This window comes from Prionailurus bengalensis, chromosome D4 (genome assembly GCF_016509475.1).
Source record: "Prionailurus bengalensis isolate Pbe53 chromosome D4, Fcat_Pben_1.1_paternal_pri, whole genome shotgun sequence".
NCBI classification, from domain to species: domain Eukaryota; kingdom Metazoa; phylum Chordata; class Mammalia; order Carnivora; family Felidae; genus Prionailurus; species Prionailurus bengalensis.
In genome coordinates, this window is record NC_057359.1 from 40,357,718 (window position 1) to 40,383,580 (window position 25,863).

At 40.4% G+C, this 25,863-nt stretch overlaps 1 protein-coding gene across 1 annotated transcript in view; it reads right to left on the bottom strand.

Moving 5' to 3' along the window:
- Positions 1-25,863, bottom strand: part of TTC39B (tetratricopeptide repeat domain 39B) — a 129,430-nt gene that overhangs the window by 53,014 nt on the left and 50,553 nt on the right. Inside the window, 4 exon segments of the mRNA XM_043566468.1 lie at positions 1,417-1,493; positions 2,463-2,594; positions 5,014-5,124; positions 9,113-9,208. Coding sequence (XP_043422403.1) covers positions 1,417-1,493; positions 2,463-2,594; positions 5,014-5,124; positions 9,113-9,208 — 416 coding nt within the window.

A 25,863-nucleotide genomic window follows, 5' to 3' on the forward strand; every position in this document is an offset into this window, starting at 1 on the left:
AGTCTACTGAAGGAAATATCTTCAGCCTGCATTAAAATGTTAATTAAGCATGGCTTTGGATGTAAAAGTCTAAATTAACCTGTTTTTCAGAATATGCTATAGTCACAAGCTCATTTATTTTTATTATTTTCTAATTAAGACTTTATTCTTTAAAGCAGTGTTAGATTCATAGAAAAACTGAAGGGAAGGTACAGAAATTTCTCATGTATCCCTTGCCCCATGCATCCATTACCTCCCCCGTTATCAACATCCCCCACCAGAGTGGTACGATTGATGAACCTCCATTCACACATCATAATTACCCAAAGTCCACAGTTTACATTAGAGCTCATTCTTGGTGTTGTACATTCTATGGGTTTGGACAAATGTATAAAGACACGTATCCATCATCATGATATCATACAAAGTCTTTTCACTACCCTAAAAATCCTCTGTGCTCCATCCACCTATTCATCCCTACACCCCATCCCCAGGCAACCACTGATCTTTTCACTGTCTCTGCAGTTTTGCCTTTTCTAGAATGTCATATGCTTGCAATCATCCAGCACGGAGCCCTTTCAGATTGGCGTCTTTCACTTAGTAATACGCATTTAAAGTTGCTCTATGTCTTTCTGTGGCTTGATAGCTCATTTCTTTTTAGCACTAATTAATCGTCCATTTGTCTACATGCGCCACAGTTTATTTAGCCATTCACCTACTGAAAGACATCTTGGTTGCTGACAAGTTTTGGCAAATTACAAATAAAGCTGCTGTAAACATCTACGTGCAGATTTTTGTGCTGGTCCTAAGTCTTCAGCTCCGTTGTGTAAATATTGAGGAGACTGATTACTGGTTTCTAAGGCCAAACAAAGCATGTATAGTTTTGTAAGAAATTGCCAAACTGTCTCCCCTAAAGTAGCTATACAATTTTGCATTCTCATCAACCATGGTGTTTTTGATGTTTCAGATTATGGACATTCTAACAGGTGTATAGTAGCATCTTCTCGTTTGTTTTATTTTTTTAATAATTAGGAAGAAGTAACCTCCTACCTTATTCCAGATTTTCTAAAGTGTCATGTCAAAGACATTATAAAAAGGTAAGAACGCAGCCCCATCTATTTTCAAGATGTCTCTCTCAGCCATACATGAACACTCTGTTCCCTTTACTACAAGCCTACAAGAAAATGTGTGAGGTACAACGGAAAGAGCTGTGGCTTGCAGAAAGGCAGATGGAACCTCGCTCCGCTAGGTGGGTAATCTTGAGCCATTAACCCAACTATTAACAGTGGTCACTCCTGCAGGGGGAGTTATGGTGGGAAAGAGAAAAAGATACTCCACTTACTTTACATTATATGCTTAAGTATCGAATTTTAGGAGTATGATCACGTTTTAACCTTCCCAAGACAGGGAAACATTAATCTTTTAAATGAGTCTCACCTTCAGTCAGCTGCTCCAATGAGCCCCTAGAAAGAAGACTTGAGAACGATTCCACAACTGTGCATTTTTTCCTGTATCTGTGGAGAAAAAGTAGAAGGGCGGTGGGAAATAGAAAGAAAAAATAATAATAAATCAGGCCGAGTTCACTTTCATTGGACATTCATTTCAGTCTCAGTCATACCAAAGAGTTACCAAGGAGGAACTGCAAACCTCAAACTCTAAACCCTAAAGGGCAGAGAGCACCCTTTTCAACACTGTGTACCCGGCACCCAGCCCTGAGCCGATCTCCTGTGGGCACTCCATCCACACTTACTGGACACGTGAGTGGACAAACTCACACAACGCAATGAACACTAGCCCTGCCAAGCACCTGCACGATGCTGAAATCAGTATTTCTCTGGTAAGAGGCACCCACAGGTTAAGAATCGACTTAGAGTGTGATATTGGGAAACTCTTCATTTGCAGGGTTGCAACATAATTCCATGAGGATATAGTTTCACATTAAGTGTCACCAGTGCTGGTTAACAGCTGTTGCTGGGGTCTTGCTATACACACAGAGCAAAGATTAAAATAAAACTGAAAATCCATCTCATTTTCACCAACCAGAAGTGTTTAGATATGTCCTTTTAGACAAATAAAACTCTCCCTTCCGAACAGGCAGCATCCGCCCATATAAAAAAAGAGAGTTCCTTGGCCTGGCTTGGCAGGCAGGAGCTGAATTCATCTGCGCCACGGAGACCCTTGGGAGATGCTTGCTGTGACTGAAGTTACCAATGGGAAAAAAAAGGGGGGGGGGAGGGAAAAACACGTGGAGGCACAGATGCCAACTGCTTGGCCAAACAAGAATCTTCTATAATTCCCAACAGGAACTTTCAACTCTATTAGATACAACTATGTGAGGCCAGGAGGCTTGGAAGTACAAGTCCCTTACTACAATTGTGGCCAACTTCAAACAGAGCTTTCCATCAGGCAAACCACGCTCACTCTGTCACACAGACATAAAGGTTTGTAGTTGCACCTCAAGTATTTAATTACTCAGTTCATACTTTTGGCAGGTCTGTAATGCATCCTTCATGGCAGAAATGCCATTTTGGATGTCCTGTTGCTCGAAGGTCAGGACGGCCTGCAACACCACAATAGTACTGTAGCCCAAGGCATGGTACATACTCTCCTTAGCCCTGGGGGGCAAAAAAAAAAAAAAAGAAAAGGAATTAATACGTTTCAATGCAGTTTAAGAGCATTCAGGTCTTGTCTGATACTGACCAGAAGAAATCCTAGTAGAAGTCATATCATGACTTGTATAGCGATAAATTTTACTCCTTAACCATAATCACTGAAATAATATAGACTGTGAAAGACACGTCCCCCCCCCCCCAAAAAAAAAAACTCAAGTATCAAGGACTTTCCAAATTACTGCCACCCAGGCAGCACTGAATGTTCCAGGTTGAAGCAGAAGCTGACAATTGTTTTTCCCCATTTCAGCACAAGGGGGCAGCCTGCGGACTCTTTTAGTAGAAAACATTTCAAAGCAAATCAATTTTTCCCAAACACCGGGAATCTACTTCCTATCTTTAGTGCTGATAGAAGTACTAAAATACAGGCCACTGGAAATGTATTTTGTGACAGAGAGATTCTGATATATTTTTTGAAAGATAAAGACCCATTTTTAAAACCGGTTCATCTCCACTCCCAGCTGGAGGCCAAAGGGAAGCAAGACTTTTGCAATAAATTAGGTTGGCCACAAAGGGCCCAGACGAAAGTACATTCCAGACTTCGTATGTAATCTAATCCCATTATCCACAGTTCCTGAATAAAGTTCTTGATAATTCAAATTACTAAATTATCAGGAAGAACTGCTTAGACTCTTACGGGCATTAATTAGTCTTAAGGTATGACACATCCCAGACTCTCAGACTGTGAAAACCTTACCATCTCTTTTCTCAAAACTTCTCATCGTGTTATTTACAACACTCAATTAGTTATTTACAAGACTTGAAATATTAATGCGCAGTTTTGTTTTTAATTCAAATATAACCCAACACAGCCCGCTGCTATGCAAAATAAACACAAGCCACATTCTTCTTTTCCCTCATGGAAATACTCTAAACATCCTTCGGTAATTTGCAGTTTGTCCTGAATAGCAAGGTCACTGGCTGTTCAAAAGACCACAAAGAGTAACAGCAGCCCAAAGTTAATCATTCATTGTGGTCTTAAACCTCGCATTTTAAACCAAAAGCTCCAAGAGGGAAAAAAAAAAAAAGTATGCAAGTGGGAAAACCTATGTTTAACAGTGAAACATGCATCAAGATGAGAGAATCTTGACTAAATAAAACACTCAATCACTTCTTGTCATTCCATGTTACCACCAGCTGGGGTGTCTGAGGCAGAGGAGAGTGGGGTCTTGTGTGAATAAAAAGTGAAGGAGACAGGCAGGCAGGCTGAGAGAAGACAGACAAACAGGAAAAGGTAGGCAGGCAAAGAGGAGGAAGACCAGGAAGCAGAGACAGAAGATGGACAGAGAAAGAAGTCTGAGGGTCTGGGAAGGACAGAGGGAAACGAGGCAGGAGACAGGCAGGGTGGACAGTGTTGGAGACAACACTGGGCCATTTTCTCGGGCTGTAGCATCTCTTATCCTCTGGTCCTAACCCCTGAAATACTATGTGATCACAGCTCTCCTACATCTTAATAGAACTACCACACCAGCTTCTCGGGAGGTAATTTCATTTTCTTTATTGAAGTAGGTAGTGACATACAATGTCATTTTAGTTTTAGGTGTGCAATAAAGCGATTCGGCAATTCTATACATTATGCAACACTCACCATAATGAGCGTAGGAGGACTGAAAGTCCATGATCAGAATCACAGTACTCTACCGACCAAAGAAAGGAGATTTCCGCTGTTGTACCCGAGCAACCTTCTAGAAAACTGTTATTAGAAGGTCTAAGTTTCGTCCATGTTAAGTGTTGCGTTTGAAGGCACAAGGTATGATTACTCCTGTCCAGCTACAGTCACACTGCGGAGTTGGGGACAGTGCTCAAGGTGACACCTAGTAAACGGGCTAAGCACAGGTTTTGCTGCCACATTTGAACAATTAACAGGTATTATCAACTGAAATTAAACTGCTTAACTTATTTATCACATAAATAGGGAGTCCCAATAACATTTTTTTATTATCTTAAATTTCTTTTAAAGAAAAGTTTTTAACATTTGAGATTAGTATATTCTAATTCTTCCCATCCCCATTTCAAAGGGAACTTCTGTCAAAGGTGTTTAAGCTTTAGAGGCATATCCATTAAAGTATCTCACTGGAAAGAGCAAAATGAAACTCCACAAAACTATATGAGACGACAATATTTGAACACATACAGAAATTAAAATATGAGAATCAGAAACTTTCTACTGATTAAATTTGGAAAAAAAAACAGATTTTTTTTTAACTGGATATTAAAACTGACCAAAAGTAAGGCGTCTCAACCAAATTAGCTTAGAAATATTCAGGCGGCAATGCAGATATGCTGACTGACAAGCGATATGTCAAAGACTCATCAGAAACGTCTGTAAAAATGTATTTTATCTAAAAGAAATTAAGTTAATTACCATGGTCGAAGCAACTCTAAGGCATCCGTGAATTTGTTACTCAGAAATAAGTTCAGTGCCACTGAACATTCTTCTAGGCCACACTTGAGATCCACCTTCACTGATGTTGACCTAAGGATCAAGAAAAAAATACATAGCATTTCAATAGCTTTTACTATTAGAAGTTGTTGCCGGTGTGTGTGTGTGTGTGTGTGTGTGGGTGTGTGTGTGTGTGTGTACCCTTTGGAGAAAGAAAGACTGGGATTCTAACCCTTCTGAAACCTTCTAAAGCCTTTCTTATCTGTAAAATGGGAATACCACCACCTTCGTGAAAATGTCATGAGGATGGAATAAATCAACAAATAAGGCTGATAGCCCTCACAAAGACCACAAGGGTGGGAACTACCTTGATTTGTAGGACAGGGAAAGTTATTATGTTTCAGTTTGATTATGCAGGGGGAAACATGTGCTTCAGTGGAAAGCTGATTATCATCTAGACTGTAGAAGAGACTCCTTCAGATTGCTTTTGATTCTATAGGAACTGTCTTGCAACTCTGCACATTGTGTTTTCTTTTTTAGTTTTTTTTTCAATGTTTATTTTATTTCTGAGAGAGAGAGAGAGAGAGAGAGAGAGAGAGAGAGAGAACGAGTGCATGCACGCAAGCAGGGGAGGGGCACAGAGAGAGGGAAACACAATCCGAAGCAGGCTCCAAGCTCCAAGCTGTCACCAAAGAGCCGGATGTGGGGCTCAAACCCACAAACCACGAGATCATGACCTAAGACTAAGTCGGATGCTTAACCGACTGAACCACCCAGGCCCTTTGTGTTTTCTTTTTTAATTTGAGTATAGTCAACACACAATGTTACATTAGTTTCAGGTATACAACACTGTGATTCAACTTCTCTATAGTTATGCTAACTGCTCACAAGTGTAGCTACCATCTGTCACCATACAATGCTATTATGATATTATAAACTATATTCCCTATGCTGTGCCTTTTATGCCCATGACTTATTTGTTCCCTAAGTGGAAGCCTGTATCTCCCACTCTCTTTCACCCATTTTGCCCATTCATCCATGCCCCTTCCCTCTAGCCAACCATTAGTTTGTTTTCTATACTTATGAGTCTGAATCTGCATTTTTTTTTTTTTGTTTATTCACTTGTTTTTTAGACTCCACATGTAAGTGAAATCATGGTATTTGTCTTTCTCAATCTGATTTATTGCACTTAACATTATACCCTCCAGGTCTATCTGTGTTTGCAAATGGCAAGATCTCAACCTTTTTATGGCTGAGTAATATTCCATAGTACATATATACACCATCTTCTTTATCCATTAATCTGTGGACACTTAGGCTGCTTCCATATCTTGGCTATTGTAAATAATGCTGCAATAAACATAGGGGTGCAAATAGATATTTGCATAGGGGTCCAAATAGATATTTGGAAAAATATCTATTCAGGTCCTCCAACCATTTTTTAATCAGTGTTTTTTTAGTGTTGCATCACAACTCTGTAAATCATAAGTAACTGATAGCAATGCAAAGTAACTGTTGTCTACAGACATGTAAACTCAGTAGGCAGCTTCAACGACCTTTTCTCCTTCATGTAAGGAGTTAGTTTTGCTGACTTTGGACATTAATTTCAACGTTCCTTAAGTCCATATAAATTTGTGCTGTTTTGGATTTCTCCTTTGAATCTATTATAACATCCACCTAGCTCCCTCACTGATTAATGAGTTAAGCAAAATCTTTAACATGCGTTCGTTTTTATGTTTGTATAATCATTATGATTTTAACCTTTATTAAAAATTACCTGTTAGTTATTTATGACTGACAGAAGTTTTGCTCTTGAAAATTAGAGCCCTCTCCAAAATGTTTTGTGTAACAACTTTTAACAGGAAAATATTTCGGCAAGTAAATGAGCAGTATGATTTATTTAAAAGTACTGAAAGTCGAATTTCCATGCCACCAACCTCTCCAAATTCATGCCTTCAAACGTGAAAACAAAATCCCACCTCAGTTACTTTCCTAGCAGCAGGCTGGCTAATGTAGGTGTTCTGAGCACATTTAAGGTAGGCGAGACTAAGCTATGATGTTCGACAGGACAGGTGTATTAAATGGATTTTTGATTTACAGTGGGTTTATTGGAACATAAGCCCATCATAAGTCAAGGAAGACCTATAAATGTTGATGCAGTAGTTACCTAGGAAACTATCAGATGACTTAGAGGTTAACTCTGAGGGAGAAAACTCCTACTTCTAAAGAAAGCTCAGATTTCCATAAGCAGGGACATATGGAATGAAAGAGTAATGTGAAAAATAAATGCCTAAAGATCCTCGGAAGTTATTTTCAACCTCATTTCCATTCATCAATCTTCAAATTATTGCACCCCGTCTCTGTACGGTGAGAGCTGAGTCTTGCGACAGGCTGCCAACTTCAGGAGTGTTACGAACACACTCACAAATAGCTGAGATTTCAAATGCAGACTCTGAAATGCTAAAGATCTACTGTACAACTTAAAGTTCAATAAACCTGTAAGGACAGATAAAAAGCACTTTCTCGTGGTACTAAAGCATAGCTTTAACAGGGTTGCCTCAATAAATGATCATAAATGATAAAGGAACAACATACATTTTGAAAAAGAAACAATTAGTTACATTAATTGGAGAATGGGCAGGAAAAGAATACATTACTTAGCAATTCAATGTGAAATTATTACAAAAAATATTAATGGACAGGAAAAATGTCATGATATATTAACTTTCAAAAAGCAGGTCACCAGGCTGGTTCAGTCAGTGAAGCATGTGACGCTAGATCTCAGGGTTATGAGTTCAAACCCCACGTTGGGTATAGAGATTAGGGAAAAATAAAATTTAAAAAAAAAAAAAAAGGCAGACTACAAAAAAAAAGGTGGAGGGGCAGGGCAAAAAATAATAATAAAATAAAAACGAGGTTACTAAATAGGATATTTAATATGATCCCAATTAATAAAAAATCAGTATCTCTATATATGAAGAAAAAAAGAAGTAATATCAAAACACAAAAAAGTTACAGTGATGGTAATACACATTTTATTTTCTCCTTTGTGCTTTTCTATATTTCCTGAATTTTCTATATTCAACATTTCTTAAAATGCTCCTTAAGCCAAGGTTACAAGAATATTAAGTAGAAAAAATATCATACTACAATATTCAATGAAAACCCTATGGTTGCATCCATATCAAAAAGTATATGACCAGGGGGTGCCCGGGTGGCTCAGTAGGCTAAGCTTCCGACTCCTGATTTCAACTCAGGTCATGATCTCACAGTTGGTGAGTTCAACCCCTGCATTGGGCTCTGTGCTGACAGCAAGGAACGTGCTTGGGATTCTCTCTCTCTCCCTCTCCCTCTGCCCCTCCCCTACTTGTGTGCGCTCACACTCTCTCACTCTCTCTCTCAAAATAAATAAGTAAACATTAGACAGAAAAGAAAAGAAAAGAAAAGAAAAGAGGAGAGGAGAGGAGAGGAGAGGAGAGGAGAGGAGAGGAGGGGAGGGGAGGGGAGGGGAGGGAAGGGAAGGGAAGGGAAGGGAAGGGAAGGGAAGGGGAAGGGAGGAAAGAAAAGGAAAAGGAAAAGGAAGGGAAGGGAAGGGGAAGGGGAAAGGGAAGGGAAGGAAAAGAGAAAAGAAAAGAAAAGAAAAGAAAAGAAAAGAAAAGAAAAGAAAGAAAAAAAAAGATACATGCTGAGGAAAAAGACTAGAATGAAATACACCAAAATAACAGTCTGTGTTTAAGAGGTCATATCTACGGTGGCTGTTTCTCCTTTCTTCCATTTTCTTCAATGCCTGGCAATGTGGTTATATTATTTTATATGTGAAATTAATGATCTAAAACTTGTTTAAATAAAAGAGACTCAAAAGAGAGCTATGCCCCAAATGTTGTCATTTAGTTGTGCTCCTTTTGCTTTGACAGGGCCACCTCTTCAGAGCCCCCTTGGCAGCTCCGTCTCCCCCTCCTACTTTGTCAAATGGACATCAGTCAGCAAAACACAAAGCCCTGTTCTAACATCAACATTACAATTCACCAACGGCTTGGACCCCTCTCCCGACATCCCTAAAACACCTGCACCTCTTCCTGACCTGTTCACGTTAGATGATCCGTGCCGTCCAGTGGACTGTTTTGTGTCAAGTGATGCAAAGGGTTGGCTGCTTGCTGCCATATCTGTGCGAGAAAACCTATTAATAAAAAAAGCAGAATGAGGTTTTTATTTCTTTGTCTTACAGGAAAAGACCACATAAATTCAAGTATACAACATAAGCCCTCCAATTATTTAGTACATCTCACCTCCATTTCTAATCAATTCAGAAAATCAAGTAACAAAAATCTATCTACTGTTACATTGTGAACATTCCTGAAACACAGCACCAATAAAATAACTTTTTTTTTCTAGTACACACACACAGAAAATGAACCAAAATCAGCTCCCCCAAAGCTCTCCACCCAAAGACAACAAGACAACATTGTATCTTGTATATAAATATCCTTCCAGAACTTTTCCCAAGTAAATCTATACAGATATTTTTATATTTTATTAAAATGGAATATTATTGAGGGGCACCTGGGTGGCTCAGGTCATGATCTCACGGTCATGATCTCACGGTCCCTGAATCCAAGCTCCATGTCGGGCTCTGTGCTGTCAGTTCAGAGCCTGGAGCCTCCTTCAGAGTCTGTGTCCTCTCTCTCTCTCTCTCTCTCTCTCTGCCCCTCCCCCGGTCAGGCTCTGTCTCTCTCTGTCTCTCATAAAATGAATCAATGTTTAAAAAAATTTTTTCCATAAAAATAAATGGAATATTATTGAAAGGAAGGAAAAACTTTTCTCTGACCCTCTTAGAGTCCCCGGCTGGGTCTGAAGATAAAATGGACAATGCCTGATTATCAGGAGAAAAGCATATAAATTTTGTTGAACTGGTATAAGTACACGAGGGCCTTCACCGGAGAATGAAGACCAGCAGGAAGTTTTCAAATCTGTGAAAAATTGGCAAGACAAAGGGCCTGGGGTAGGGGTAGAAAACGATGAAGTAACTAGGAAGACAAGGGTCACTTTCAAAGGCTTGCAGATACAAATGTCTTTCTCCAGTAAAAGGATAATTTATTTCCAGCCTTTAGGCAGAAAAGGGAGAGCTATTACAGCGTTTGCTCCTTCTAGATTGCCTTCAGCTCAGAATGATTTACAGGTCAAACAGGCATATTTTGGGGTGATATATTCTAGTTTCCTTCACTGTATGTTTAATTTATCCTGAATCTTTTCTTATAGTTACTGTAACATAATTTGTTACCTGCCCCTTATTTTGGGGGCATGTAAATTGCTCCCGATGTTTTGCGATTACAAACAATATTGTAATAAGCTCTTTACTGACTTGCCTGATCGTTTCCTGAGGATAAATTCTTGAGTTAAAGAGCGTGTGTTTTGTTAGGGATCCTCTTTTTAAAAACAGCTTCATTTCTCTTTATATATACACCACAGAGTTCTACAGTAACATTCAGGAGGTGGAGACTGATCTGGTTGGCAGACGCTTAGGCCATTTCATCGACCCAGGGCTCCCACCACAGACACATGGAGGCGGGGTCATGCTAGAAAAGGAAATTTTCATGGAGTAAGAATAAGCTCCCCCTGCCCCCAACGCCCGTATTGTAATAGAATCACCAGCCTCCTGCTTCCGTTCTTAACTGTACCCAAGCCTAGAGAGAAAAGGGTTATTGACTGCCCTTTTAGGAAAGCTTTATTTTTTTTTTTTTAATTCTAAGATGTGCAATGCCCTCAGTTAAGTGGAGTTTGATTATAGCCCACCTTTCAGACCTCCCAATACCTTGTAATATTTTATATTCAACATTCATCTTGTCTTGAATATATCAAGTTCCCCAAATGTTATACATCAGGTTAGGGGAAAATCAAGGTTCTTCTTACAAAGGTGGTTGGATGTGGGTGGTAGGAGAAAAGAAAACCCCACAGCTAGGAAGAAATGTACTTTAGGCTGGTTATTTTCCATCACAAGACTATTTCACCAGAATAGAGGAAGCACTGAGCACTTACATAAACCAGACTCTAGGGCAGTGACAGCTACCTCTGCTTAGGAGCAAAAAGGAAAAAGATCTATTCAAAAGGTCATCTATCCATTTGGACCACTCTTGCCCATCTGTTCTATTACAGATTTATTTATAAGGGCCAGCAAAACATGGTCTCTGAAATTACTGTACCATTTACCTTCAGTTTTAATTACAAAATTCTCCTCAATTTCAAATTTTGAAATTTTTATTTAATGAAAACTAATTATTTTCCTTTAACATTTCTGATTTTGAGGGCGTACTTAGAAACAACCTCCCTCCATAAACATTATATACCATAATTTTACCAGTGCTATTACCTTTTAATATTCAATTTTTTTATCTACTTATAAAATTTGAATATGTAGTACAAGAGAGTGCTGTGTATTTTTTAATCTTTGGCATTTTTCCCAAGATAATTTAAAAATTTTTTTTTTCAACGTTTATTTATTTTTGGGACAGAGAGAGACAGAGCATGAACGGGGGAGGAGCAGAGAGAGAAGGAGACACAGAATCGGAAGCAGGCTCCAGGCTCTGAGCCATCAGCCCAGAGCCTGACGCGGGGCTTGAACTCACGGACCGCGAGATCGTGACCTGGCTGAAGTCGGTCGCTTAACCGACTGCGCCACCCAGGCGCCCCGCCTAAGATAATTTTTAAAAGACCACATCTTTTGCCCCAGTGATTTGACAATATATGACATACCATATATATAAAACACTGAAATTTATTAAGTTCTGCTAAATTCAAGCCCGCTATGCCAGGTAAATGCTGCATGTTTGAGAGTTACAATTACAGTGTCTTCACCAGACACAATAGACTTGAATTTAGCAGAACTTAATTATTAATAATGTTAGATTTTATTCACACATTCAGAGGTACAAAAGTTTAGATTAGATCCTTCTAGTCCTTTATGTTTTTGTATACATGTCCATGAAGTCCCAGAAACTCTACAGTATTTTAAAATTTGTATTAATATCCCAGTAAGTATATCACGCTACAAACTGATTTTTTTATTCAACGGTATTTTTTGATGTAGACCTAATTCACTCACCTACACTACATCATATTTCATCAAGAACCCATTTTCTTCTTTTTTTATGACAAATGCTTCCAATACAGAGAGAAAATGACAGGAGTATATCTGGAATCTTTTGCATACAGTGAGAGCTAAATGTAATTGTTTCCCACATGGATAGGCAATTATCCCAACACCAATGAATAACTCATCCTTCAGCTACTCTTGGCTTGGAAATAACACAAAAGGAAGAACACACATCCTCTCAATGCTCTTGGAGCAGTAACAGGCGCACCAAGGAATTTTTTTTTTAATTTATTTTTAAATGTTTATTTATTTTGAAAGGAGGGAGGAGTAAAGAGAGAGGGAGAGAGAATCCCAAGCAGGCTCCACACTGTCAGCACAGAACCTAATGCGGGGCTCATTCTCACAGACCATGAGATCATAACCTAAGCAGAAATCAAGAGTCAGAGGCTTAGCCATAACTGCCTGAGAGACCCAGGCATCCCAGGAATTCTGTAAGGCATATATACCTTTGCTTGATTTGTTATTTACTACCAACTAAGGTTCACATTAAGTAACAGAAGAGAAGAACTTGTAGATTTTTTGGTCTGGTAAGGTTATGGTTTTACTGCCTTGCAGGAGATTAGTAAATTTTGCGTATAATAAAAAACCTTATTCCAACATTCTTCAGTTACCCAAATGCTCTTGGAACCAGTTTTAACATCTTGCTGATTTCCTCATTGATAAATAAATCTCTGACATTGTTAAAACGAAAATCACAGGCCCAAAATGGCGTCACTTAGGCTGAGTCCCAAACTGGGGTTTAATAACTAATCCAACTCTAGATTCAACCTCCCCCAGAAAGGCAGTCTTAACCAGTCGCTCAGGAAATTTCCCCATCTGGGATGAGTCTGCATCACTGAGTGGCCAGAAGGGCATTCCCCATCCCCCAGAGGAAGATGAGGTCATCTGCATGATAAGACCTGTCGCTATTCCTCCTAAGGGAAAGAAATCTCATCTGGAACAATCCTTTTCTTTGCTAATAACTTTCTGGCCCCCACCTTCTCCCTATAAAAACCTTCCCTTTTCTTACAACTCCTCTACTTGCTAGATGGGATGCTGCCCCATTCATCAATCTCTTAATGAAGCCAATTAGATCTTCAAATTTACTGGGTTGAATTTTGGGGGTTTTTGTGTTTTTTATTTTTTTAATGTTTATTTACTTCTGAGAGAGAGCGCGCGCAAGCATGAGTGGGGGAGGTGCGGAGAGAAGGAGACACAAAATCCCAAACAGGCTCCAGGCTCTGAGCTGCCAGCACAGAGCCCGATGTGGGGCTGGAACTCATGAACAAAGAGATCGTGACCTGAGCAGAAAATGGACGCTGAACCAACTGAGTCACCCAGGCGCCCCTGAATTTTGGGCTTTTTTTTTTTTAACACTATCTCTACAATACTACATTTTCACATCTATACACATTTATTCAGGTCTGATCTTATTTCCTTTACTAAAGGTTTCTATTATATGGAACACTGCTCTGACGTTCAGATATCCTCCATGCAAAACGATCGTTAGATCACTTCAGTTTTATAATCTGTACCACCAAAGTGAGCACAATTGTTAAAAATGTAGGGGCGCCTGAGTGGCTCAGGCGGTTAAGCGTCCGACTTCTACTCAGGTCATGATCTCACGGTTTGAGAGTTGGAGCCCCGCCATCGGGCTCAGTGCTGACAGCTCTGAGCCTAGAGCCTGCTTCAGATTCTGTCTCCTCCTCTCTCTGCCCTCCCCTGCTCATGCTCTGTCTGTCTCTCAATAATAAATAAACGTCAAAAAATTTAAAAAAAAAAAAAAAAAATTTAACCAAGGGGCACCTGGCTGGCTCAGTCAGTAGAGCATGCAACTCTTGATATCAAGGTCATGGGGTCAAGCCCCACGTTGCATTACTTAAAAAATAAGAAAGATTAAAAAAACAATTTAACCAAATAGAATGACTTGTCTGTTCTACTCCTATGCAAGGTATTATATTCAGAAGTTAAAAGAAATGTATTTTCAGCTAGTGAAAAATACTGCGATTAGGTTGACAGAGCCTAAGAAAAACAATACATTGTATCTCAATTACAGGGATGAGTATGTTGGAACATTTGTCCTTCTCTTGCCCTGATTTTACTGCTTTATTTTTTTTTAAGTTTTTAAACAGCTTCATTGAGATATAAATTCACAGACCATACAATTCTCCCATTTAAAGTATACAATCAATGGCTTTTAGTATGTTCTTAGAGGTGTGCAACTATCACCACAATGTGTATTTTGTCACTCAAAAGAAACTGTCCATCCATTAGCTGTCACTCCACATTTCCCCCTCCATCTCTTGTTTTAGGCAGTCACCCATCTGCTTTCAATATGAGCAGATTTTTCTTGGTCTGGATATTTCATATTAATGGAATTATACAATATGTGGTCTCTCATGACTGGCTTTTCCATTCAGCATAATGTCTTCAAGATACATGTTGATATATTTGTACATCATTCCTTTTTATTGCCAAATAATATTGCATTGTATGGATATAACATTTTGTTTACTGTTTCATTAGTTTATGGATATATGTGTTATTTCCACTTTTGGGATATTTTGAATAGTGCTATTAAAACTCATCAACAAGTTCTAATGTAGACATATATTTCATTCCTCTTGAGTACACACCTATGAAGACAACTGCTGAGTCGTATTGTAAGTTAATGTTTGACATTTTGAAGAACTGTCAGACCATTTTTCCAAGTGACTATGTGATTTTACATTCTTACCAGCAATGTAGGGAAGTTCCAATTTCTCCACATCTTGTCCAACACTTATTAAAATTGTCTATCTTAGTGGGTGTGACAGTATCTCATCGTGGTTTTGACTTGCATTTACCTAGTGACTAAGGATGTTGAGCATCTTTTAGCTACTTAATGGCCATTTGTATATCTTTGGAGAAATGTCTATTCAGGTTCTTTGGCCATTTTTTAAATGGGCTATTTGTCTTTTTATTATTGAGTTTCACACTGCTGTAATTTTTAATCACTAGGTAAAACTATTTTCAAATGAAAAGCTTACAGCTACTTTTTTATAATTTTTTCCTCTCATTCAAACCATAATTAGCAGAATCGATTCAAATTTAATTCCTCCAGTAAATCCAACGCAATGTGCTATGTTCCTGAACAGTGAATTAAAAGATATCCCATTTTCAAAAGAAGGAAAAAAAGAAATAAAATTTTCAAAAACTAATAAAAAGACACTTCATATCCTTCATGTTTTTTCCTCTCTTTGGGGGAGAAAAGGGAGGAAAGCAAACAGGCCAAATGTTACTCTCTGGGAGGCACCATTTATATAATTTACAGTCTGGACCATGTCCACTGGAGCCATAAACACAAAACTCCAGTGGACATCACCACCAGGTTTCCAGGAAATCTACTGCTTACTATTTTGGACCATATGATCAGCTTGTGTTTCTTACTAAAGAAAACTGCTCACCAGACCAAATTCTGCCCAGTGGAGGATTCCTTTCAAATAGCCACTCTCATCGCCAGATATCAAAGAAGAAGGGAGGTACGGCAGCTGCAGCTAGTATAGCAAGAACAGCCCAGAAATCAACGGGTACCCCAAATATGCTGTACTGGCAACCTCAATCCCAGACCCGTCGCCAGTGTTACAGAATCAAGGCAAAGGGATGTCAACATTCACTCTGCACTAGAGCCCTGTTCCTGTAGAGGGAAGATCTAAAAAGCTGAAAAGGCCAAAGGGCAAGCACCAACAAAGAATACAATTATTCTAATAAATCAGGTATTAATGAATTTATAAGCTAAATAATCCGCCCCTAAATAATCCTTGCTGAGACTTAGTACAAAGGCTTCCTCAATCAGAACTGTAGGCTTTCTTTCATATTATGTGTAGGGCTTGGGTGATTTTTTATATTCTTCATGGTTTTCTTACTTTTTTCAAATTTTCAAAAATGATCATGAGCTATTTTTAGTAATTGGGAAAAAAGTATATATTTTGAGCAATTTAAGTTCAAATTCATGAAGGGGACATTTAAATATTAATTTAAGGAAACACCTTCTGATCACCCCTTTTATATCACACACAGCTTACAATAGTTCTCCGGAAAAATGTATAAGAAGAGTGTATTATTTTTAGCCCTTTCCAAGTGAGGAAGTTAGAATGCATCGCTACCCAGTGTGTTTCTAATGTAATTTTACATCTCTTAGAACCCTTCCAAATTTTCACTACTTTGAAAAAGTCAGGACTTAAATGTTGCAGTTTTTCTAATTTTACCTTTTCTATTCCCTACATTGGTAACACACTCCAGTGCTATTTTAAAGTTCTGAACTTAAAATACCTGTAATACTATATTCCCAAACTGTTTTCAAACTTATTATTTTATATATACGTTTATGATTTCCACCTGATTTTTAATGTATCTACCTATTGGCTGAAAATGGGTTTATTCCTTTATTGAAAGGAACTGGCTCTCACGGATGGAAATCAGTAGATGCTATCAGGAGTTCTCGATATCAGCCCCATTTCCATCTTTGGCGGGTCTGAAAAATGCAGTCCACAGGGCCTGTGTGGGTGTCAGCAAGGTATATGCCAAGTGTCCCCTTAGCCTAATATGAAATATGGAAGTGGAAGGTCCATTAAAATAGATTCACTGGAAAGGTACTTCCTTTCACCCTAATTTTACATTTTTATCAGAAACCGGGATTAAGATAAAAAACAAGGTAACCAACTCAGCAAAAATTAATTAATAAAGCAAGCAAGCAAGCTGGAAAAGGAAGCAGGGAATGGACCACAATCTAAAACAGTAATCCACCGGGTCCCTGGGTGGCTCGGGCGGTTAAGAGTCCAGCTCTTAATTTCAGCTCAGGTCACAATCTCATGGTTCGTGAGTTCGAGCCCTGTATCAGGCTCCGTGCTGACAGTGCAGAGCCTGCTTGAGATTCTCATTCTCTTTCTCTCTCTGTCTCCCCCCTTCAAATAAATAAACATCAAAAAAATAAATAAATAAAAACTAAAAAAGTAATGCGCTAAATGAAAGGGTTACATTCAGTAAACTAAAATTTAATTTTCACACATAAACATCTGGGAGCAGCACGCTGCAAGCATTCTATCAGGTGTTAGACACATAAAAGTCATACAGTTCATGATCTCAAAGATGATATCTGAAAATATAGACTTTAAATAACTTACAACGTTTTACTACCGTGTTGCTAAGTCACGTTGTTTTATCCTGCTTATGAGTGCCTAAATTTGGATCAAGAGTCCAACTAAAAAGCCTGTGTTCATGTCAGCAAGCTGTCTGCTGTGTCCCCCAGGCCAACCTGCCATGCCAGTGGGGACTCTGCCTACCTGAATAAAGAGACAAGCGCGTGGAGGTCGGCAGTACTCACATCTGCTCCCAACAACCACACCTGGCCTGAGAACCACACTGTTCTAAAAGGACCAACAACTGGAAATGCAACCAGGAGCCGACAGCCAGGGAAAGAAAGGACTCAAAGCCAGTTCTGAAAGCAGAGCAGCTTAACTCAGGAACAAGCAGAGCTGGAGGAAAGCGGAGAAAAGGAAAGAACCAACATTCCCTCCCTCGCTCACGTGGAGAAGGTTCCGATTCCCCCTTCTAGACCACCCTCTCTGGACCGCATCCTACTCCCAAATGACTCAGAACAACATATAGTAATGTGCATACAGAAAAAGAATAATCAAACAAATGTGGCAAACTGTGAAAAATGGGGTACGGGTATATAAAAGTTCTCTGTGTCATTCTCATACTCTTTTGAGAAGTTTGAATGTACTGCAAAATAATGTTTTTAAAAGACAGCAGAGCATGACTCTGGAGCAAAGGGCAAAGACAGGGTCAAATGAGGGTGGCCACAGACCTTGGGCACCTGGGGACCAGCCAATGCCAGTGAGGAATGCCAAGCCCTCGGGGTCACGGTACACCAACAGATCCGGCCATCACAGGTTCTTGGGCAAAGGAGCAAAAGGCCAGAGGTTAATGCAAAAACATCCACTTAGATGAGACTATTAACCGAAGGGCAAGAGCCAGAGTAGGGCTCTGTCCCCACAGATCGTGTTCCTGCACTCAGGTGCTTCTGGGAAGGAGAGGCAAGGGGAACCTTTGAGGAGGAAGATACAGGCCTGATGCAGAGTTTAAATTTTTACTGGACTGGGCACTTACCTCTCCCACTACCCCCCCCCCAGAAAAAAATCAGAATCACTCCAAAAGAGACTATTTGAAATGTGAACAGATGATGTGCTCTTTCACTGACAACTTAATTTTTTTTTTTTTCTGTCCTCACTGGGGATGTGAATTCCAGAGCAAAATGAGAACAGTTGAAAAGAACAAAAGTTCATTTTCATGTAAAATATAAAGCACGCCTCCGACCCTGCTCACTAAGAAAGTGGACAGCAGCACTTAGGGTTTCTTCGGGGAAAAAAAACAAACTGCTCCCAACAAATGCCGTTTTTCCTGCTCACAGACACGGCAAATGGGACGGAGCTGGAAACTAAAACCAGAGCCTGTATCTTTGCAGATTCTTTCCTTAAGCAAAGCAAATGGTACTCCTTTGCATTATTTAAAACAAACAGCAATAAAATTAATTAATTAATTAATTAAAACAGCAATGGAATGTCAGATTGGCAAGACATCTAGGCAGCTACAATGTCATTTTGCTGGTTTTTAATTTAAAAAAATCCAAAACCCTTATTGGAGGGTTTTCTTCTTTCTAACAGAAAGCTAGTACCTAATCTATTATTAGTCACCCTTTCTCACCACCCTGTCATGTGACTCAGGAGAAGCATGCTGGGGCACAAGGCCGAACGCTGGGTTTCTGCCCCAGATGTGCAAGTCACCTGCAAGCCGTGACACGCTGGACCATTCACCACCTCTATGGATTCCAGAGCCCTCATGTGCAAAAGACAGCGAAGGGATACCAATCACAGAAAGCAGAAAGGTGGTTGCCAGGGGCTGGGGAGGGCAGTGGGGAGCTACTGCTCAAGGGGTATCGAGTTCCCACTTTACAGGATGAAAGACTTCTGGCGAAGGATGGCGGCGACGGTGGCACGACCGTGTGAACGTACTTCGTGCCACTGAACAAGGGGTGAAGACGGGAAGGTTTATGTTAGGTGTATTTTGTCACAGGGAAGAAGAAACTGGGAGCAAGAAACAAAACAGAACAAAAAGAGCATTCGCACCGACAAAAAGCCAGAGGAGGGACGACAGTACCCTTTCTGCCTCACGCGGGAGTTATGAGGAGGAAACGCAGTCCATTTTGTGAAACCACTTTTTAAGCTGAAAAACCACACAAGTGTGGTGCTGATGTTGGTTAAAGAGTTAAGTGACTTAAGTGACTGGGGCCAGGAACTTCCCATTAGACAGACCACTGCACTCCTGCTGCTCGGCAGCTGGGTGTTCCCTGCAGCCGTGTTACTTAAGCAACACTCTGCCAGTTTCATTTTCTCAAAGTAGGCATGCAGATATTCTCAAGATGCAGAGTAAACGCAGGTCTTCCGTGTGACGCTGCATGGGGCAGGGGAGGGCGGTTCATCATTTCTTCTAAAACATTACAAACTACAACAAATTTTTAAAAGGCAATGCTAAAGGGGCGCCCGGATGGTTCAGTCGGGTGAGGGTCCGACTCTGGATTTCAGCTCAGGTCGTGGGATCGAGCCACGCATCAGGCTCTGCACTGACAGCACAGAGCCTGCTTGGGATTCCCTCTCTCTCTCAAAACAAATAAATAAACATTTAAAAAAAACAAAAAAGCAACACTAAGAAAGTTTTACTTTCATTTGGCTCACAATCCATGAGGAAGAGGGGGGAAAAAAAGGCTACCTAAAAGCCTTTTTTTTGTTTTTCCAGGCTACAGAATGTGTCTCTCCTCTTGGTTCCTGGGTCAGAATTTAAAACTCATCACAGTACGATTATTACTTCACTGTCAGCTCTGGTAGGTAGAGATGAGCTTTTTAAGGACAGAAATTCTGCATCTTAGCAAAGAGATATTCACTGAGTTTTTGATGAATAAATGACATTTGTACTGATTGTATATTAACACCCTTGTGCCAAATACAGTCTCAATACCTTATATTTTATATCACACATGTAGGTCATGGAAAATACCCTTGAGTATGTTATCCTGGGAGTCATTCATTCACAAACAAGTAGTTTTCAGTAAACATTAGGTAAGACAAACAAACCAGAAGGGGGAGCATGTAGATACGCAAGTAATTAAAGGTTAATTTTCTGGGGTATCTGGGTGGCGGCTCAGTAGGTTAAGTGTCTGACTCGTGGTTTCAGCTCGGGTCACGATCTCAAAATTTGTGAGATCGAGCCCTGCGTCAGCTCTCCACTAAGAGCACAGAGCCTGCTTGGATTCTTTCTCTCCCTCTCTCTCTGCCCCTCCCCTGCTCGCATGCACACGCGCACTCTCTCTCTCTCTCTCTCTCTCTAACAAACATTTTAAAAATAAAGTTTAATTTTCTTTAACTTTTCAATGTGTGGCTCTTTTCATAGCGTGCTGTATACATCCAGCCTGTGATATCAAGCAGGTACACAAATAGGTTTGGGTATACAGGGATCCTATTGCTTTAAAAACAAACAAACAAAAACATCCAACTTAATATTAAGGAGGGGTGATGACACATAAATGCTACGTATTAGGGCCCGATTTGCTGGATCACAGAAATGCTCAAATTCTGCCCCACCCGGTACTCAAAAAGAAAATGACTATGATCCCACAGTACGAGAGAAATTTGAGTCTTGCTCCCATACTTCCCAGCCTTCTAAAATACAAGGACTTGAAATGAGATATTCTATAACCCAACACAAATACAAAACAATCACCAAAGAGATCCATTCATACTACCTGAATGGTCACTAAACACCTTCCACACCTGTGGACTGATGAGATATCAAAAGAAAAGTAAACCATGCCTGAAAGTCAGATCAAACTCATGTTCACAGAATCTGCCCATATATGCAGTTTGTCTTTCCCAATCTGAACCAAAGACAGAAGTGTAGATGTGGTGTTAAAAAGTGGAAAGCACATGCAAAATGTTAGGCAAACCTCTGGGCGTAAGGCACACACACACAAAATCAACCAATCAATCAATTTTGATGACACACGATGTCTCCAGGAATGCACTGTGGCTTTATTTTAAGAAAGAGAGAGAGAGAGAGAGAGAGAGAGAGAGAGAGAGAGAGAAAAGCAAAGCAAAGCAAAGCAAAGCAAAGCAAAGCAAAGCAAAGAAAGAAAGACAGACAAGGAGAGGGCTGCCTACCCCCCAAATCAACCTATGGCTAAGGGTATCCCTTAGGTACAAGGGCTTCAAGGGGCACCTCATCTTCCTTGTCTATAAAAGGAGACTGCAATTAGCACAGTTGTCTGTCATCAGAGATACAAAGACAGACTTACCATGGGTACTGGGACTGAAACAGGACACTTTTTTTTTTTAAGTTTCTTGATTTAGAAAGAGAGACAGAGCACGAACAGGGAAGGGACAGAGAGAGAGACAGAGAATCCCAAGGCAGGCTCCGCACTGTCAACGTGGAGCCCAATGCAGAGCTCCAACTCACAAGCTGTGAGATCGTGACCTGAGCTGAAACCAAGAGGCAGACACTTAACCGACCGAGCCACCCAGGTGCCCCTGAAACAGGACGTTTTTAGAAGAGTCTAGTTCATCTCTTCTCCACTAAGATATCTTTAGTGGATGACGGAGCAAAAAGGTTCAGGAAACCACTTGGTTCTCAAAATGCTCTATCTCATGACAGGCCTCAAGCTTTCTGCTAATCAAATGAGAAGTCTGATGCAAACAAAAAAAAGGGGGGGGGAGGGAATTAAACACCACACGAGCTGTAAGTGCGTTGTTAAGTGGGGATTTCCAGAAAGTTTGTTTATAAATCACTGGGTTGGAAATCATATCTTCTATACAATAACTGATATGTATCTATCTGTGTGTATATATGTACATGCATGAATACGTATACACACACACACATACACTTCAAATTCTCAACCTAAGTCATAAAAGCCTATTAAGCCCTAAATTATTAACTTTGGCCAGAGTGTTGGAACCAGGAGAGAGGTCGCATATCATGGGATTGAGACCCGCTCTCCCAACCCCACCCCTGCCTCATACTGCGTCGGGGCCATCCACTCCAAACACGATCCATGCAATCCTCACAATGAAGACACTTCGGTGGTTTGTCACTGCCCTTGCCACAGCTCCTCGGCAAGATACCTTTAGCATCTGTCTTCCTCTGACCGGCCTATCATCACCAGAATTGCAGGACTCCCAAGCTTCTCGATAAACCCGAAGAGATCATTGTGAAAGGGATGAGACTACATCACCCCAAAATATGTCACTTTGACATAAAGATTGTTTTGAGCTGAAGTCAGTTAGCTCTCGCCCTCCCCATTTTGGCCTAAAAGCAGGGCAGAAATTCCCTTTAGTAAAGATGTTTGCCTCTCTCATATCAGGAAGAGAGTTACTTCGGAGATGAATCTTATCACCTGAGAGGACTCTTATCTGCACAAGAGACCTTACTAAACAATCCTTATTTACCATAGATTTCCTGGTCACCTTCCTACAATTTAACCCTCATCCTGAAGCCTAAAACCCCTTCTTTTGTCTAGCTTCTTCTCCACACTTTATCACCCTTTGTTAAGATAATATAGAAGTCCCAAATCCTAACCACCCCATAAGGCACGTTTTGTGTGTACACAAATTAAACTTTTTTCTCTCTTCTTCATCTGTCTTTTGTCCATTTAATTTGCAGGGCCCAGGCAATAAAACTAAGAGGGTAGAGGAGGAAGTTTTGCCTCTCCTTTAATGGTCTCTCATATCTCAGGGCCTTCGTGCTTAACAAACCCTCCTGCTATACCCAGTCGATCATGCCCAGAATCTACCAATATCTGCCTCAATTCAGACATGGCCTCTTTCAGAAAGCCCTATCGGGCCAGCCTCTGTCCAGACTCCTGCCCATCACCCCAGGTTGGGTTAGTCGCCCCTCATCTTTGCTCCCACAGAACCCTGATCTTCTCCGCACCACAGCATTTATTTATCCTACTTCGTCTCAATGACAGTTTCGTTTTCCTTTTTCTCTTTTTTTTTTTTTTGAACTAACGACAGTTTCTTATCTGTATCCCCCAATAAACTCTAAGTGTCCAAATGAACATTCATAAGCCAAGTTATTTTTTCTGTTAAAAAAAAAAAAAGTCCCAACTAGTTCACTCACAAGTAACCATCAGGCCATCAGGTAGCACAGGGAACCCAGGGCTGTCAGGGAAGGCAGGTCCGGGTCTGGCAGGGACTCTTCTTCAAAGCCAAGGCCAGCCAAACACCTTTACAGGTTCAGGCCTTTGCTGTTATTTTTGTTTTGTTCTTACTTGAACAATTCATTGTTTTACTCGTTTTGGCCTGTTCATTGCTTTTAATTCTGCTTTCGGTTTCTTAGTATCTTCTGATACAATAATGAAATAAAGGCTGGCTAGGAAATCTGGTTACTGGCCCTCTTCATGTGATCTCGTCCTCACTCCCTACCCATCTGTAAGTTGAGGCAGCAGTATCAGAATGCCCCATAAACCTAGTTGCCCACGATCACCAGGGAAACCTGGTGAGCAGTTTGGAGACCCTCAGAAGGGGCAGAGATTTTAAATCAATCTCTAATTCTTCCACTTCCTTCCTGTGTGGCCTCAAGCAAATTATTTAAGCTCTCTGTACCTGGGATTTCATGTTTCTTACAGCAGAAACAGTTGCATAGTTCATAGGATGGGAGGGAAGATTAACGTACACAGAGTACCAACTTGTGGCCGGCCCCCTGCAGATGCTCAGTAAAGGAGAAGGAAGCCCTGGCCCCCGTCCTGTGTATGCTCACAGCACCCTGTCATTTCTCCACCACGGCCCTTAAGAGTTTCCAGAGGGCAGAGGGCATATCTTCCATACCCTCCACTCCATCCCTGTGTCCAGCACGGTTCCTGTGATAGCACCCAACATCACAGCAGACATCCAATAAATATTTATGGAATTAATGAATCAATAGCATTCTAAGATATACTCACATAACCAATTCCCCTTCCCCTCACTCTAGACTGCCTGCCTGACTACCTGACTGCCTCCAAAGCAGGGACCATTTCTTACTTACTGATCTGAAACCAGCACTTACACAGCGCCTGTCACATGCTTTTGAACTAATTAAATTATTTTCAAAATCTCTTTCCAGCTCAAGTCCACCAAGGATCTGTGGCTTCAGAAGATCTGGGGCAGAATTAGTTGCAAGTATTTGTATGGCCTACATACATCTGGCCACAAACTACCTAGAAGTTGAATATTACCACAGTTGAAATGAAATAATAAGGTAGTTTTTGAATGACCCCCTCCCCTGCTAAAAATATCTGCTCCATGAGGGCAGATATAATACCTCGTTCACCATCATATCCCCAGAGCCTGGCAAGGACTTTGCAATAAACATAAATGTTTGTTGAATGAATGAATAAACAAACAAATGCATGCATGTATGCAAGCAAGCAAGTTCTTTACAAGTCTAGAAAAGGCAGAATTTCCTATTTTTAGGAATCCTTCCTAATTAAATTCAAAGTTGCTACATTTAGGTATAACAAAATGTTTAAAAATAAAAACAGCAGATGTTTGATCTCTGGGTGGTACAGTTTCTTTTTCAAAATCCTTGATTTATTTTATACTGCAGGAAATCAACCAAAATACCGATACCCACAAAGCTCATACAATATGTCACCCTAAGTCAAATGTGTTCTACATCTACAAATCTCACTATTATCAGTTGGTGTTTAAAACTATTTTGACTACTGATCTGTGAACAAATCAACTTTTAGGCACTGCTTCAGCTAATGTGATTTTATGGTAAAGGAATGAGATCAGTAACCAAATGATATGAATCCCTGAAATAATAAGACTTTTCACTTAACAAAGGCAAATCGAGAACCTATGGGGGTTTTGATGGCAACCACAACTTAAGCTCTACCTTTACAGAACGTTCAAAATTCATCCAGTAATAATTCTCCAAGGGTACAGTTCTAGCCTCCAGTAAATTCCAAAGGGGGAAAGTGGGACACAATGACTAAGGACAGATGTTTAGGCTAAAGAATCTACGTCATCAGAAAAAAAATGGCACCAATTCAAACGCACAATTAGAAAAGGGGTAGTCATGCAAAGGTCACTTTTTGGTAACTCCCATTCCCCCGCAATCTACTACCAGAGAGACAGGGGGAAGCTAAGGCAGTGCTTCACAGTGAGAGGTAAAGTCTCGATCAACCCACGCTACCCTGAGAGCATGCCAGCGTATTTAATCTTTCTGTAAGGTTTTAATCACCCTAACGAAACAAAACCCTATCGTGAAGCCAGCAACGGCCATAAGACAAGCACAGTGAATCCAAAGTGAGCCGTCGTCATCCTTCCATTGTTCTGCAGCCCCGTGCACACCTTGCAGCAGCACTAAAACCAGCCACAGCACCCCGGGAAGACCACATCCTCTGCAGCAGCAAGATTCACTATTTTCTCCCATTTCGGCACTCACCCTCAGGAAGCCCGAAAAAAGGAGGGTAGGGGGGTGCGTCCTGGCAGGCTTGACACGAAGCCTTCAATAAAGACAAGGTCAACTAACAAAAATTGCAGGTCTCCGATGAGATTTGACTATTTTTTAAATTTTCAGGGCTTTCCTTAAATTGAATCCTCGCAGATCTAAACAGAACATTGCAATCA